Raw genomic sequence first — 16,104 nt, forward strand, 5'->3', positions numbered from 1 at the left:
TTGTTTGTGTATTTATACACAGGCACTCATATATATTCAAATAATTTAAAAAAAAATGTTCATTTACCTGTTACTACCACACAACAAATCCAGTCATTGGTACTTGCTGGCTTGTGTAGCCACTCGGTAACAAAAGTTCAACACTGCCCCCAGCATCCTGGAGCACTTCTGTTGTCTTTTGTACGTGTTTTGAGTTTTTATGTGCTTCTGAGTTTTTACGTGTTTTGGAGTTTGTATGTGTTTTTACGTGTTTTGGAGTTTTTACGTGTTTTGGAGTTTGTACGTGTTTTTACGTGTTTTAGAGTTTTTACGTGTTTTGGAGTTTGTACATGCTTCCGAGTTTGTACGTGATTTGAAGTTTGTATGTGCTTTATCTCTAGGGGCCACCGTAAAAATACTTTTATTTATTCACTCCACATAAAATGTAATAAATAAATCATATAATACAAAAATCAACTATTCACATTTCAACTTTTAACTATTTAAATTTTCAGCTTTTTCCTTTTACAAATTTAAAGTGAAACAACACAAAACACTGCAAACCACAACACAATTAAATATAAATTAAAATATGAAAACAAAAAGAAACATGCACATTCTCTGTCAAATGGACCTGCATGAATAAACTTTCTGAATCCTTTATCATCTGCAACTGAAAATAGTTGTGGATGATTACTATACCTTTCTAATGTGACGTTGTTGTCCCTGGCTCTCTTTCTCTCTCTCCCCCTCTGGATCTGTTCCTGTGCTACTGAGTTTAACTACTGCCCCTCCCCCCTCTGCCCAGCGTAAAGCACAAGGCTGGCATGCTGAGTGAAGCAGAAAAAAAGTGCGAGAGAGAGGGTGAGAGAAAGAAAAAAAAAAAAAAACACACGTGACGGCTCGCGATAAGGAGCCGGCTCGCGTCGTTCACGTCAAAGAGCCGGCTCTGAGAGCCATTTCGTTCGCGAACGACCCATCACTAGTTCAGATGAGTTCAGTGAGAAGCGCTAAACGTCCAAATTTACGGAAAAGCACACTTAGCGATTCAGTTTCTTCAACTTTCGTTTTAAGTGAAGGTAAGTGCAATCTTTAGACTAAAAATCAACAAGTACAAAAACAGAGTATGTTTTGGCTTCACATCTTACTTTTAATATATGTGTTTCAAATCTGAACATTTTAAAAATGATATCCAGTTGATTATGTCAGAAAAGCACTTTTTAGTAGCTACATTCTACTGTAAAGGTGATTTTACTGCTTACCTGTTAGACGCAGCTTGTCTGATAAAAATTGATTTCCTTTTGTATGTTAACTATAAAAACAAAGAGTTTTTAATTCTTAAAGACCCTTTTATACGATTTTAGGCCAAATTCTATATTAACTATAATAAATAAATATCTATCTATCTATCTATAAACAATGAGTTTTTAGTTCTAGTGTGAATGTCTCTAAAGACTTTGACAGGATTTTGGGCCAAATTCATTTAGTTGCTTTGAGTCTTTCTTTACTGCTGTGGTGATTTCCTCTTTTTCTGAATTTTAACAGCTACATTGTGAACAAACAAACTGACATGTGAAAGAGATTTTTTTGCAAGAAAATGTTGTGATCTGTTGCTATGATATGAATCATAACAATATCACGCTTTGTTTTTGAAGACACTGGGAAAATAAAATTCTGTATTAAGAGCGGATTTCATAAATGGGTGTGATTCAAATATTATTCTGTTCATTAAAAAGAACAAGCTGGCACCGTGAAGTTTATATCTAAGAGAATCTGCACTGATTTGCTTCTGATGGAAACATGCTCAAATCATAGTTATGAAGTCTGATAAGCTTTGTGTTAGAGACTCACTTAACCCCATGTTTCCCTTTCATTTTACAGCCATGTTGAGAAGAAGCCAAAGACTTCAGTCTAATGGCTATTACGGCAGCCAAGGAGAGACTTTACACAGGTTAGTGCTGGTCTACATGTTCTTTGTTGTCATCCACTGACATAAATGGTAAATGGCCTGTATTTATATAGCGCTTTACTAGTCCCTAAGGACCCCAAAGCGCTTTACATATCCAGTCATCCACCCATTCACACACTGGTGATGGCAGCTACATTGTAGCCACAGCCACCCTGGGGCGCACTGACAGAGGCGAGGCTGCCGGACACTGGCGCCACCGGGCCCTCTGACCACCACCAGTAGGCAACGGGTGAAGTGTTTTGCCCAAGGACACAACGACCGAGACTGTCCAAGCCGGGGCTCGAACCGGCAACCTTCCGATTACAAGGCGAACTCCCAACTCTTGAGCCACGATCGACATAGATGCATGTTTTGTAATCATAATCCATTTGTTCCTCCATGTACATTTTTTCTTACATGATTTTGTTTTTTCTATTCTGAATTTTTAAAAGGCGACAGCCCCGTCCAGTCCCTGACAATAACGACCAAGACACAGTTGAATACAACACTGATGACTGTGACACTGTGGACTACAACTACGATGACTGTGACACTGTGGACTACAACTATGATGACTGTGACACTGTGGACTACAACTATGATGACCGTGACACTGTGGACTACACCACTGATGATTTTATTGACTACAGTAGTGGCAGCAGCAGAGGTCTCTTTAGAGCCATCAAGGCATTGGGACTTTTGGTCCTCATGCTGGCCTTGTGTTTTGGTAAATGATCTCCTTCCACAAACAATTACAGTCTTTCTAGTACTATGTGCTTTTCTTCTGGATTAAGCTTCTCTTCTTATTCTGTGTTTCTCTTCATACACCAGGATTGATTTTCAGTATTAGAGGGCTGAAAATGGACTTTTCCACCCCGTTCATGAGTGAGGTATGAAAAACATATGAGGCTCATAATATGAAATGTACTTTTTTGCTGAAAATTTATTTAGATAATGCCAGTTTAATATTGTCATAAAGCTGTTACGTAAACGTAAATGGTCTCTTCTCAATTGTAGTACTCGGTGGACAGGCAGGTACAAGACATTCAGGATACCCGTGAGTACACTCTACCATTAGACACATGCACATAGACTTTTCTTACTTTGCTATCTGTATATCCTCCCTCATAATAATCACCATCTTTTTTTTGTCTCTCAGGACCACAGTGTAGATTTCATCCGCTACATCACGCTGCATCTACTGAACAAGTGGGGCAATTGCGAGGATTCGTGTCTACGCAGCTTTCGAGTTCAAAGAAAGCTGGCACAACCAAATTCCCATGAAACCATCTTTAAAAGAAAAGAGAGGAAAAATGTGAAAGTGAATCAGGCTGCAACACATATTTAAATATTGTATAAGGGAAAAAATGTCCATTTAACCCATTTTTTTCCTCAAGCGAATGTCCATCCTACCAGGTAAGACATGTCTGATTAAGATGTTTGCAGTCTGATTCACCTCACCCCCAACCAGCCGTGGCAGAGGGCTTGCCCCTCCCTGAGTCTGGCTCTGCCAGAGGTTTCTTCCTGTTAAAAGGGAGTTTTTCCTCTCCACTGTTGCCAAGTGCTTGCTCAAAGGGGATCATCTGATTGTTGGGGTTTTTCTTCTCTTATATTGTAGGGTTTTTACTCTACATATACAGTGCTTAACAAATTTATTACATCACCTGTCATAGAAATAAGAACACCCCAAATTCTTACATTAGGTGATGTTCAACTAACTTTGTTAAGCACTGTGTTATTGTGAATTGGCCCTCAATTGGAACTCATTTGGACTGAATTAAATTTCTTGTAAAACATAAAAATTCTCTAAATTGTCTCCACTGGAAATTTAGAGATATTTTTAAAACAACACGAATAAAATTTTAAGAAGAAGAAATTTTTCATGTCTTTTGGTATTCTTAATTGTCAGTGTATATTAAACAAGCGTGATAAGGCCGGGGTCTTTCTGTGTGGAGTTTGCATGTTCTCCCCGTGTCTGCGTGGGTTCCCTCCGGGTACTCCGGCTTCCTCCCACCGTCCAAAGACATGCAGTTTGTGGGGATAGGTTAATTGGATAATCCAAATTGCCACTAGGTGTGAATGTGCGAGTGAATGTGAGTATGAATGGTTGTCTGTCCTTGTGTGTTAGCCCTGCGACAGACTGGCGACCTGTCCAGGGTGTACCCCGCCCCTCGCCCCATGACAGCTGGGATTGGCTCCAGTACCCCCCACAACCCTGAAAGGGATAAGCGGTAGCAAATGGATGGATGGATGAATTTTGCAGATTTCACTGGAAATTTTTATTTAATAACCCCAAATTTGGACTTATTGATAACAGAAACAAGCTTCTACACTCATTTTATTTAGTTCTGTTAATTTCAAAACAAAGCTTCTTTTCCTTTTTCTTGACTAATGGTGTCACCTCCTGTAAGTTGGCATGACTTTTGAGTCATATGTATAAATTCTAAATGAGTGAAAGTCAGGGACTGGGCCAGATCGGACGGTCTGAGGCAGCTTTGTTCTGGTCTCCACCTCTGTGTGGAGTTGCTTCCTTTAGCTCATCCACTCACATCTGCAGGTAGTTTGAAATCAAGAGGCTGTGCATTTAGGAGCTGTGGTGATAGATCTCCACCAGTTTGTATTCCTGCCATGGTAGTAAATGGGCTCTGTCTCTTGTCTTCATTTCTCTGCGTTTACTCTTTAGTAACTTTTGTATATTATCTTCTCTGTAGAACTACACACCTGCTACTATATAACTCATCTGGAAATCTTACCTCTCCCGTCTCAAAGAAGACCCACCCAGCTCCCCCTCTTCCCAGCAGCACTTTGAAAACAAATACTGAAAACACGAATCCCACCATCTGGCTCTGTTTTTGGGGCTCAGTAACAGTCGAATCATGGCACTGAAAATTCTTTTTTAATGGTATCCGTCATGTTCTCTAGGAAGTGGTTGGAGAGCTCAACCTCACAGCTGTGTAAACTTTCATGTGCTCTTCTACTAAAAACACTTAAAGTGCTTTACACAACTTGCCTCATTCACCCAGAAGATCCATTAGAGCTGATTGAGGAGCATCAGGGTGCAGAAGTAAGCTTGAGAGAAGGTGAGAAAGAAAAGACACAACCAACATGAGCACAGGGACAAACTAGGGTCACACACAACTTTATACAAGTAAAGACACACATACATGTACAGTAGTGCAAAGAATATTATGTAAAGCCGCTCGACAATAGTGGAAAGTATACCAATAAAGTGTATCAATATGAGTCAAAGTGTGCGTCTGCAGTTCAGCATCAACAAATAAAGTTAACAGGAGTTCATGTGACTAGTTCACATGACATAGAAATCAGCTTTTAAACAGAGTGCAGTTATGGGTTTCTTCAAATATTAACTAGGTGACAATAAATGTCACCCACAGATCCACCAATTAAACTGCAAACAAGATATGATCAGCGTTAATTGTTCACTGTTTCAAAAGAAAATAAAGTCCTTGTTATAACATGTCTGTGACACAGATGTTTTTGAAGCTGTTGTTAAAGTTGTTTACACCAACGTTTAAATCTAATACAACAGGAAGGAAGAGCAAAAATGGTCACAACTATTACTAACAGTGTGACTCACAGTAGTAATTGCTTCATTCAATCTGCCACATCAGAGCACTCTACCTGAAAAAAGAACAGCAGGTGTGTTTTTGTAACATTTTTTAAAGAAAAAAAAACAGTGCCCCTTATAATCCTGTGTGCCCTATGTATAAATTCTGGTTGTGTTTACTGACCTCGAAACGATTGTATGTGGTACACGGCGCTCGATCTGTCAAATGTTTCAGTACGACTTTGCTAAACTACGAAGCCGCACCGCTTGATGGATTGTCGGAGCATTACGGCTATCGTAGGCAGGAGCCTTGCGGAGGCTGAAAATGGCCGAAACGCCCGATGAATCCAAGGTCCACTACTGACGATATGATAATCTAGATCAGATCTCTAATCCCTAAACCTAACCAAGGAAGAAAAAATGACAGATTAGCCTGGGTAAAAGACTGAAAGTTGAGGCACACAACGATGTGTGCTGCTGGGAAAGTTTCTGGGCTACCTTTCCTCATAACAGCCATCCCTCAAGAGTCTCTCCATTTAAATCGATGCATTATCAGGGACTGTAACATCTAGTCCTTTTTACTGAATCAGCAAACATCATTCCTGTCACAAGGCAGAAGCTGCAATCACCTTTTGCCAAACTTACATATCTTATATTCACCCAGTTAAAAAGTGTCATTGACATTAAAAAGTGTTTTTTAAGAGTGATCTGGCCAAGAGCAGGGCTCTAGACTAACTTTTTCTCCATGGGGCGCACCGGCACAAAAGTTAGGCGCACTCAAATTTTTCAACCGCATTGCTTAACACCGCAGTTTTACATGTGCACTTTTTGGGGGGGGAAGTTGCAGTCCATACAGACAATATTCATTTCTAAATTATTAACTAACAATCTTGTGCTTTAAGTGTTTTGTCAATATTGTAGAAAATGTTAAACTTAATCATCATCTCGGCCTCCTCTGACAACCTGTTTGCTGTTGCATGCTGCTGAAAGGCAGTGGGGAGAGGGGACACTTGGACAGTGCATTTATTGCAGCATATAATGTGTTTTCTGGATACACTGTGCTTTTTCAGCATTCAAAGACTGACTGCACCGTGTCAGAGCACTGGCTATGAATTTCAGACGGATCAGGCCTTAACTTAACAAAAAAGTTATCAATAGTTCTTTTCATCTTTTCTTGTTACTCACAGCTACATCCACTTCTGTCGGGCCTAGGCTGCTCACTAGGGCTGGGTATCATCACTGATTTCTATAATCCATTTGATTCCGGTTCTCAAAGTCCCGATTCGATTCAATTTAGCCTCAGACAGTCAGAAATATTATAATTCTGATCATTTATCAGTACTGATACATGTGTGACTTCATCAGAATTGTGAACATCACAGCAGATGCCTTTGTGTCAAAGTAACTGAGAATAAAACACAGAAAAACATGAAGGAGATTTTTCTGGCCTGGCTTTTTATAGCAGATAACCTTAAAAATATTCTGAAATATTCTGTAATTTTGCATAATTTTAAAAAGTTTAAATCTCTTCAGTATTGAACAGCAGAAATTAGGCTTTCCTGTCCAAGGTCATTTAAGTGAAAAAAGAAAAAGAAAAGAAAACGACAGTGGCCGACAGCGCTGTAAACAACGGTAGACTGGTGGGTAATAAGAGAATGAATAATGCAGAAAACAGAGATTTGAGACGGGAAACTGTTCTTGAAGTACAAAGAGAGAGAGAGAGAGCTGTGCATTAGGTGTGATTTTTATCGTGGTGGAAGCAAAACAGCAAAAGTCAGAGGGAATTCATGACGATGTTTATCAAATGTGAAGCGCAGTTTGCTGCTTGTTTTGCTGCTGGCTCTGCAAATTTTGGTTGGATAGAGACAAAACCTGCAGCTCAGAATCAGCGCAAAACTATTTCAACAACCACCAAACAGCAAATGAGAGCAGGTACACGGATTCCACACAAAGACGTAAACACAGAGCGGACCCGATGCATCAGAATCGGTGAGCTCCGACAGCGTGTCCGTCTACGGGCCGTCGGGTGAGAATGCCGAGAAAGACAAAGCTGATTCTGATGCGTCGGGTCCACTCTGTGTTTACGTCTTTGTGTGGAATCCGTGTACCTGCTCTCATTTGCTGTTTGGTGGTTGTTGAAATAGTTTTGTGAGCTTTAATCTGAGAATCTGGCGTTTCTGACAAAACACAGTTATATTTAAAGCTACTCACCTCCCTCTATCCATCTGCACTTTCAACTGGACCACGGCCAAATAGAGAGGTCCCGCCCTTGACTATCTCTGATTGGTTTGGTCCATGAGAGGGGCATAATGTGTGTCTGTTGTTGACCACACGGAGAGTTGCATAAATCTTTTTTGTTTTTTTGTTACCCAAACAGTTGGTGCAACCAAATATTTTTTTTAGTCGCACCAGTGAAAAATTTGGTCGCATTTGCGACCAAATTGGTCGCACTCTAGAGTCCTGCAAGAGGATAGCAGAAATGGCAACAAATATAACAATAAAGATATTTTAGTTGGCATAGAAGGACTAATGTGTATTACCAAAATAAAGAGCCTGTAATGTCTTCTTTAACAGATCCGCGAACCAGGTCCGGATCGGAGTCCACTTGCACAGCGAGTCTGGAACTTGATTTGGATCCAGTCGTTTCCCAGCTCATCCGAACCGGATCCGCTGTTGATTATAAGCTAGAATGATGCCCGCTAATGTTTGGCTCGAGTGTCCTAACGGCTATTATGGTTGCCAAGGAGAGCCCTTAATCTCCTACAAGGAGACTTTACACAGGTTAGTGCTGGTCTACATGTTCTTTGTTGTCATCCACTGACATAGATGCATGTTTTGTAATCATAATCCATTTGTTCTTCCATGTAGATTTTTTCTTACATGATTTTGTTTTTTCTGTGCAGAGTTTCCAAAAGGCGACGGCCCCGTCCAGTCCCTGACAATATTGACCAAGACACAGTTGAATACAACACTGATGACCGTGACACTGTGGACTACAACACTGATGATTTTGTTGACTACAGTAGTGACAGCAACAGAGGTCTCTTTAGAGCAGGGCTGCCCAATCCCAGTCCTCGAGAGCTACTATCCTGCAGCTTTTAGATGCATCCCTACTCCAACACAGCTGAATCAAATGGTTTGATTACCTCTTCAGCATGCCATCATGTTTGGCAAAGGCCTGATAACAAGCCATTCATTTGATTCGGGTGTGTGGGAACAAGGATGCATCTAAAAGCTGCAGGACGGTAGCTCTCGAGGACCGGGATTGGGCACCCCTGCTTTAGAGCCATGAACGCATTGGGACTTTTGGTCCTCCTGCTGGCCTTGTGGTAGTACTACGTGCTTTTCTTCAGGATTAAGCTTCTCTTCTTATTCTGTGTTTCTCTTCATCCACCAGGATTGATTTTCAGTATTGGAGGGCTGAAAATGGACTTTTCCACCCTGTTCATGAGTGAGGTATAAAAAACATATTAAGCTCATAATATATTCCATGAAAATTACTCAGATAATGCCGTTTTATTATATATTATTATTAAATAGACTTTTCAATCCAGAGTACTTCGAGATTAGCACCCGCTGCTATCTGTATATCCTCCCTCATAGTAATCACAGTATTCCTAAATTTACCATCCTTTCAAGAGTTAAAAAACTTTTGTCCGACTAACCCATCTTGTTTTTTTTTGTCTCTCAGGACCACAAAGTAGATGTCATCCACTCCATCACACTGCATGTGTTGAACAACTGGGGCAATCGTGAGTATTCTTGTCTGTACAGCTTCCGAGTTCATTCCTTATGTATAAAAGAAAAGAGAGGAAAAATGTGAAAGTGAATCAGACTCCAAAACATATTGAAATAATTGTATTAGATCCAAAACATCCGGAAGCATAAACACAAATAAGCACACACACAGAAAGGGGGTAAGCAGAGAAAACAACAAAACACTACACATGGAAAATAAACATATTTATAAGGACCTCCCGAGGAGGACGACCCATGAGGATCGCCAGCCCGAGGTAAGTACAAAAAGACATAAGTCCTGGGTCCCCAGATCCAGGCCATGATATAAAGTGGTCAGTGTAACTGTTCTCCCAGGCAGTATTATAAAGGGTAGTATCCAGGCATCCATGAAAAGGAAGATTTATAAGGTTGAGGTGAGTTAGAAGTAAGCTAGCCAGCTGACATGATATATTTTGTACCGGCTAATGTATTTAATAAAACGCACACACGCACATACAACACTGCTAAAACAGTGGAAGTAAACAAAATTGAAAATCTCCATAACAGAGTTTTTTGGAGAGTTAGTTATGTTAGCCTAGTTGAGATTATCTATCTGCCAGGTGACTAGCTACAGTGGTGCCAGTACACACAGCAGCACTGCAAGTGTTTGTTAGAATGTTTAGGGTAAGCATTAACTTTCTTTCAATGTACGTGCATGTTGAGGGTCAGTCAGTGAGGTTCAGCTCCTGGGAGTGCCCAATTGGCAAAGATAAGTGCCATCATATGGCTGCATTGTTGATTTGGGTGGAGAAGAATGTGTATGGCACTGATGTGGAATGTGTATAGAAGAGCGTGAAATTATCCTAAGCAGAAGAAATTACTGCCAAGAGAGTGTCTGACATGACACCATCAACAACACAAGGTCAGTTATTCATTTAAAATTCACTCTTTGTTCTAATTATTCTCTTAATTTTACTTAAAGCGTTGTGTTTAATATTGAGACACACATGTAGTGAACATCAAAAAATTTAAAGTGTTCTTTAAGTGAAGAGTCCTATATAAATGCTCGATAGTATCTGATCTTAAAATTACTACTTATTAAAAGTATTTTTTGTTTTATTTTATTTCAGCTGGAATCAAAAGACCTGTCACCCAGGAGGACAAAGAATGGGCAATGGCATCTCTCTCAAAACTTCAGCGTTTTACAGGGATGGGGTGGATTTTGAGTCCAGAAGGCCCTCAGGGAATTTGATATTTACTTTAACACATGGTATAAATTATACAGTTATGTAAACTCCTGTAAACTACAGATCATTGTGTTTGCCTCCACTGTCCCCACTTTAATTTTATATGTATTTTGTGTACTCTACACTCGACTTTGTCTACTCTGTGGTCAAGTTTGCTTGGTCCCATTAAAACCTTTAAAATCCTTTTGCTTTAAATCTTGACTCTACCAACAAAGACATTTGATGGAGTGCTAAGGAACCTGCGATTTGCCCAAGCAGAAGACAAGGTTAATTATTTACTGGCATCACTGGCTGTGTCTAAGGAAGAGGAGAAACAGGTCAAGGAAGCAACAGTTGGGCAAACGAAGAATGCATTGAAGTAAGAAAGTGCCTTGAAATTGTCATGGTCCTGCGACCATGACTCAGTGACTTTATGTTTATGTACTTATTGTTATTACTTTCATTATTATTCATGGCTGTTTTGGGATGGTTTGTGTTTGGGATTTTAGACACTGGGTTCTGGGTTTGTGCTCCCTCTGTTGGTCCCTGGTGTTAGTGTTCCCCTGTCTCGTCAGGTTAATCAGGTCCAGCTGTTTCCCCCATCTGTGTGTGATTTCCCAGTGTCTCTTTGTGTATTTATAGCGTGTGATTTCCTCTGCTCCTCGTCGCGTCGTCTGTGTTCCTACCTGTGTTCATCCTCTGTGTTACCCTGCGTACTCTGCATCTACCCTGTGAAATCCTCTGCGTGCTCTCCCTGCTGTTCTCCCTTCGTGTTCAGGTTTGCCACTCCTTTGTGTAGTTTCACCCAGTTTAGTTCATCCGTAGTTCTGTTTTGCCATCTCCTCTTTATGTTTGTTATTATCAATAAATCACCCTCACACCTGAATGAGTGCTGCGCTTTGAGTCCTCCTTCCACTCTCCACACGGCCGCTGCCCCGGACCGTGACAGTACGACGCGACCACAACATGGACCCAGCAGCGCTTAATCCATCCAGGGAACTACGGGAAAATCTCATCGATGCCACACAGGAGCTGATCGACCTGTGGCTGGAAAGCCCAGGTGGCACGTCCCAGCGCGCTGTAGAGAGGCGGCTACAGCGTCTGGTGACCGGTCTCCCATGGCTTCTGGGCTCGCTTTGTTCGTGGGAGCGGGAGTTCCTCCTTCTGGACCTCGGTCTTCACCCCCCGTCTGCTTTTACTTCCGAGCAGTCCGAGGCGGTGAGCGAGCGACATGTTCTGGCTTCCCCAGATTCCGAGACTCTGTTTTCTGGGGCTATCCAGAGCGGGATGGGAGACTGTTCGGATCGCTTACCCACCTTCGTGGTAACGGACCCTTCGCAAGTGGGCGTGTACAGACCCTCTGTGAAACCGAGAGACTGTTTCTCTGCCGCTCCTTCTGAGCCAGGACTCTATCACCATTCTCCGGCTCAGTTCTGTGTCCAGCCACAAGCTTCCCAGTCTGTAGCTCAACCATTAGCCTCCCTTAAGCCACAATTTTCACACTGTTTTTCCACCGCCGTTTCTGAGCAGGGAGACAAACTGTTACATTACGGACCTGTTCCTCAACAGCTGGCAACATTAGTGACTGTTACTCACTCCGGGGCTTCCCCAGAGGCGGGGTTGCTGCCCTCAGCTTACTCTGGACCCCTGGTGGCCAAGATGCCAGCTGTGAACTGCACCGGGCTGTCACTGCCTGAGCAGGGTCAGTGCTCTGCGCAGCTGCAGCCCTCCGTATGTGTGCCAGAGGCCCACGTGCCTACTGGTTTTGTTTCACATGTGCCAGAGGCCCACGTGCCTACTGGTTTTGTTTCATGTGTGCCAGAGGCCCACGTGCCTACTGGTTTTGTTTCATGTGTGCCAGAGGCCCACGTGCCTGCTGGTTTTGTTTCATGTGTGCCAGAGGCCCACGTGCCTGCTGGTTTTGTTTCATGTGTGCCAGAGGCCCACGTGCCTACTGGCTTTGTTTCATGTGTGCCGGGGGCCCCGGTGCCCACTGGTTCTGCGGCTGTTTTCGCTGGGGGGCCCGAGGAGCCCGTCCAGTCTCCCGCTTCGCCTGCTGGGGGGCCCGAGGAGCCCGTCCAGCCTCCCGCTTCGCCTGCTGGGGGGCCCGAGGAGCCCGTCCGGCCACCTGTGGCTGCTTCTCCACCTGTGGCTGCTTCTCCACCTGTGGCTGCAGCGCCGCCTCCTGCAGTATCATCACCTGCAGCGCTACCACCTGCTACTGCCACGCCTCAGCCTGAAGCTTCAGCCTCGCCTGGTTCTGGTCCAGCTTCATCCTCACCTGGCCCAGCTTCAGCTTCAGCGTCTGCTTCGCCTAGCCCAGCTTCATCTTCGCCTGGCCCGGCTTCATCTTCATCTTCGTCTGGTCCGACTTCATCTTCGTCTGGTCCAGCTTCAGCTTCATCTTCGTCTGGTCCATCATCAGCATCGTCTGGTCCATCATCAGCATCATCAGCATCGTCTGGTCCATCATCAGCATCATCAGCATCGTCTGGTCCAGCCTTCGTGTCTGCATCCTCGCCTGGTCCAGCCTCCGTGTCTGCACCCTCGCCTGGTCCAGCCTCCGTGTCTGCACCCTCGCCTGGTCCAGCCTCCGTGTCTGCACCCTCGCCTGGTCCAGCCTCCGTGTCTGCACCCTCGCCTGGTCCAGCCTTCGTGTCTGCATCCTCGCCTGGTCCAGCCTTTGTGTCTGCATCATCATCTCCGCCTGCTGCGGTCCCGGCTTCCGTGCCCTCAGCCTCGCCTGGCCCAGCCTCGTTTGGGTCTGGAGCTAAACGGCCGTTTTCTGGACCGCTGGCTAGGCTACTGGCCGAGCGCCGTCGCCTGACTGGCCGCCGCTGCCTTCCGCACGGCCGGCCTCCTGAACTCTTTACGCGCCGCCGTTGCCTTCCGCACGGCCGGCCTCCTGAACTCTTTACGCGCCGCCGTTGCCTTCCGCACGGCCGGCCTCCTGAACTCTTTACGCGCCGCCGCTGCCTTCTTCGTGGACGGCCTCCTGAACTGTGCTTTGGACTCTGCTCCCCTGTGGGTTTTGTGTTCATCTTTGTTTTGGGACTCTGGGGCCTCCGTCCGTGGTCGTGGTCCGGTCCCTCCGTCCTGGGCCCCCTGCCGCCCGCCCGGATCTGGTGGTGTGTTTCTGTGGCTGTCGGGGGCCAGCCCTTGAGGGGGGGGGTACTGTCATGGTCCTGCGACCATGACTCAGTGACTTTATGTTTATGTACTTATTGTTATTACTTTCATTATTATTCATGGCTGTTTTGGGATGGTTTGTGTTTGGGATTTTAGACACTGGGTTCTGGGTTTGTGCTCCCTCTGTTGGTCCCTGGTGTTAGTGTTCCCCTGTCTCGTCAGGTTAATCAGGTCCAGCTGTTTCCCCCATCTGTGTGTGATTTCCCAGTGTCTCTTTGTGTATTTATAGCGTGTGATTTCCTCTGCTCCTCGTCGCATCGTCTGTGTTCCTACCTGTGTTCATCCTCTGTGTTACCCTGCGTACTCTGCATCTACCCTGTGAAATCCTCTGCGTGCTCTCCCTGCTGTTCTCCCTTCGTGTTCAGGTTTGCCACTCCTTTGTGTAGTTTCACCCAGTTTAGTTCATCCGTAGTTCTGTTTTGCCATCTCCTCTTTATGTTTGTTATTATCAATAAATCACCCTCACACCTGAATGAGTGCTGCGCTTTGAGTCCTCCTTCCACTCTCCACACGGCCGCTGCCCCGGACCGTGACAGAAATTAAGTCTGTTAGGTGTTAAGCAAGAAATTTTAGTTAACTGTGTCTCTTAATTTGTCTTTGTTTATAAAAGTTCAGTATATCACAAGAGGAGAATTGCAGCCAGCAACTTCGGTTTGGTCCTGGGTGCAGTCCAGCGGTGCTCATACCCTCCTTTCTTATTTAAGACTCTGCTTGGCCAGTGCAACCTGACAGAAGGATTTAATGTAAAATGTTAGTAAATAGGGTCTGTGCTTCTGTAGCTGAGATATAATGTACTGAGTGAGTCACAGTGAACATTATCAAAAATGCATTGTATATCGTTTTTTTTTTTTTTTTTTATGTGAATTTATTAATTTTTTTTGTAATAATAAGGTTCCACATGTCACTGTTGTAGTGGGGCTTTATTCAGTGAGACACCGCATGTAGACTGGGGCCCTGGCCCTGTCTCAATATGCGTACTTGTGTGTACTTGCGTTCTCGTGTACTCGTGATACGTCATCAGTCGGAGACCAAGTACTGTTCCAATTCGAAGTACGCATCAAGCCGAGAACGCACAAAAGTCCCGGATGTGTTCTCACTCCACCCGTTTTATCGAGCATGCATCGGTGGTGACTTGTGTGGACTTGGTACAGCTAAATATCCCAGAATGCATTTCGTCCAAAACTCAAACGCGGCAATGGCTGACGAGTGGGGCTAAAAACGTTTAAATATTACTCTTTCTGGGTCACAAAATAAACTTTTAAGTTATTTTCAAGCGAGAAAGTAGCTGTGTAAACTTCAAATATCTGCTCGATTTATCAAGATATCATATATTTCCAAACGCGCTCCGAAGTTTTCGGAGACGTCTGTGACCTGCCAGCTCCATAGCAGAAAGCGAGGTTGAGGAGTTAGAGCCGGCGAGAACAACGGACTCCTGGCACATCGTTTTCAACACCCCCATGGTCTTTTCGCTACTCAGGTTAAACAAACCCCAAACCCCAGCAGCTGTCTATTGTATTGAGTGTCCACTAAAGCAGCAGTAAAAACTCCGGACCTGTGACATCATCCATTACGCTGGTGTTCCAATTGTACAAATCGCGAGTCCGTGCTCGCGTGCGGTCTCCGCAAGTCCGGTGTCACCGAGAACGTGAGTATGTACTCGCGTACTTAGAATTGAGAAAGGGCCCCTTTCTCAATATGCGTACTTGCGTTCTCGTTAAGGCTGGGTATGGTCACTGATTTCTAGAATCGATTCGATTCAGATTCACAAGGTCCTGAATCGATTCGATCCACGATTCCATTTGATTCAATTCGATTCAATTTGATTTGAATCTGGGAAATTTTGCCTCAGACAGTCAGAAATATTATAATTCAGATCAGTAAATTTACATATTTTTGTATCTATAAAAAGGAAGCTGACACTTTCCAGACTTTATCAAAGGTGTGAGCATCACAGCAGATGCCTTTGTGTCAATGTAGCTGAAGATAATGCACAGAAAAACATGAAGGTGATTTTCCTGGCCTGGGATTTTATAAAAATATTCTGCAGTACATCAAAAACGAAAGAAAACCATTAATCAATTTATGAACATTACCTCTGAAGTTACAGCGGTTTTATTAGAGACACGGCTAAGCGTTTTCCATTTTGTATAATTTTAAAAAGTTTAAATTTGTTCAGAAGCCTATTGAACGGCAGAAATTAGGTTTTCTTTTCAGAAGTAAGTAAAAGGAAAAAAAAAACATCGGCCGACAGCGCTGTAAACAATGGTAGTCTTGTGCGTAACAAGCAAGCGAATAATGAAGAAAACAGATTTCAGGGTTAGACTGGAAACTGTTCTTGAAATGCACTGAGAAAGAGAGAGAGAGCTGTGCATGAAGTGTGATTTTATTGTGGTGGAAGCAAAACAGCAAAAGTAAGAGGGAATTCATGACGATGTTTATGTGAAGCTTAGTTTGGATCTTCTTTTGCTGCTGGTTCG

The 16,104-nt window shown here is 43.6% G+C and overlaps 1 protein-coding gene across 1 annotated transcript; it reads left to right on the plus strand.

Annotated features, from left to right (window-relative positions):
* On the plus strand, positions 1-3,740 carry LOC146583428 (uncharacterized). Its single transcript, XM_085280742.1, has 6 exons — positions 1-1,058; positions 1,861-1,930; positions 2,380-2,654; positions 2,759-2,817; positions 2,945-2,984; positions 3,087-3,740. Exons 1-6 carry the CDS (start codon positions 971-973, stop codon positions 3,209-3,211), a joined length of 657 nt encoding a protein of 218 aa, XP_085136868.1. The 5' UTR covers positions 1-970; the 3' UTR covers positions 3,212-3,740.
* Positions 3,741-16,104: the final 12,364 nt, after the last annotated feature.

This window comes from Mchenga conophoros, linkage group LG1 (genome assembly GCF_057382185.1).
Source record: "Mchenga conophoros isolate Kocher_MC1m ecotype Shallow Benthic linkage group LG1, M_conophoros_male_GT1.1, whole genome shotgun sequence".
NCBI classification, from domain to species: Eukaryota; Metazoa; Chordata; class Actinopteri; order Cichliformes; family Cichlidae; genus Mchenga; species Mchenga conophoros.

Coding starts and splice junctions, on each gene's coding strand:
- LOC146583428 (XM_085280742.1), top strand. CDS start 971: ATGAGTTCAGTGAGAAGCGCTAAACGTCCAAATTTACGGAAAAGCACA. Junction 1,059..1,860: donor AACTTTCGTTTTAAGTGAAG/GTAAGTGCAATC, acceptor TTCATTTTACAG/CCATGTTGAGAAGAAGCCAA. Junction 2,655..2,758: donor CATGCTGGCCTTGTGTTTTG/GTAAATGATCTC, acceptor TTCATACACCAG/GATTGATTTTCAGTATTAGA.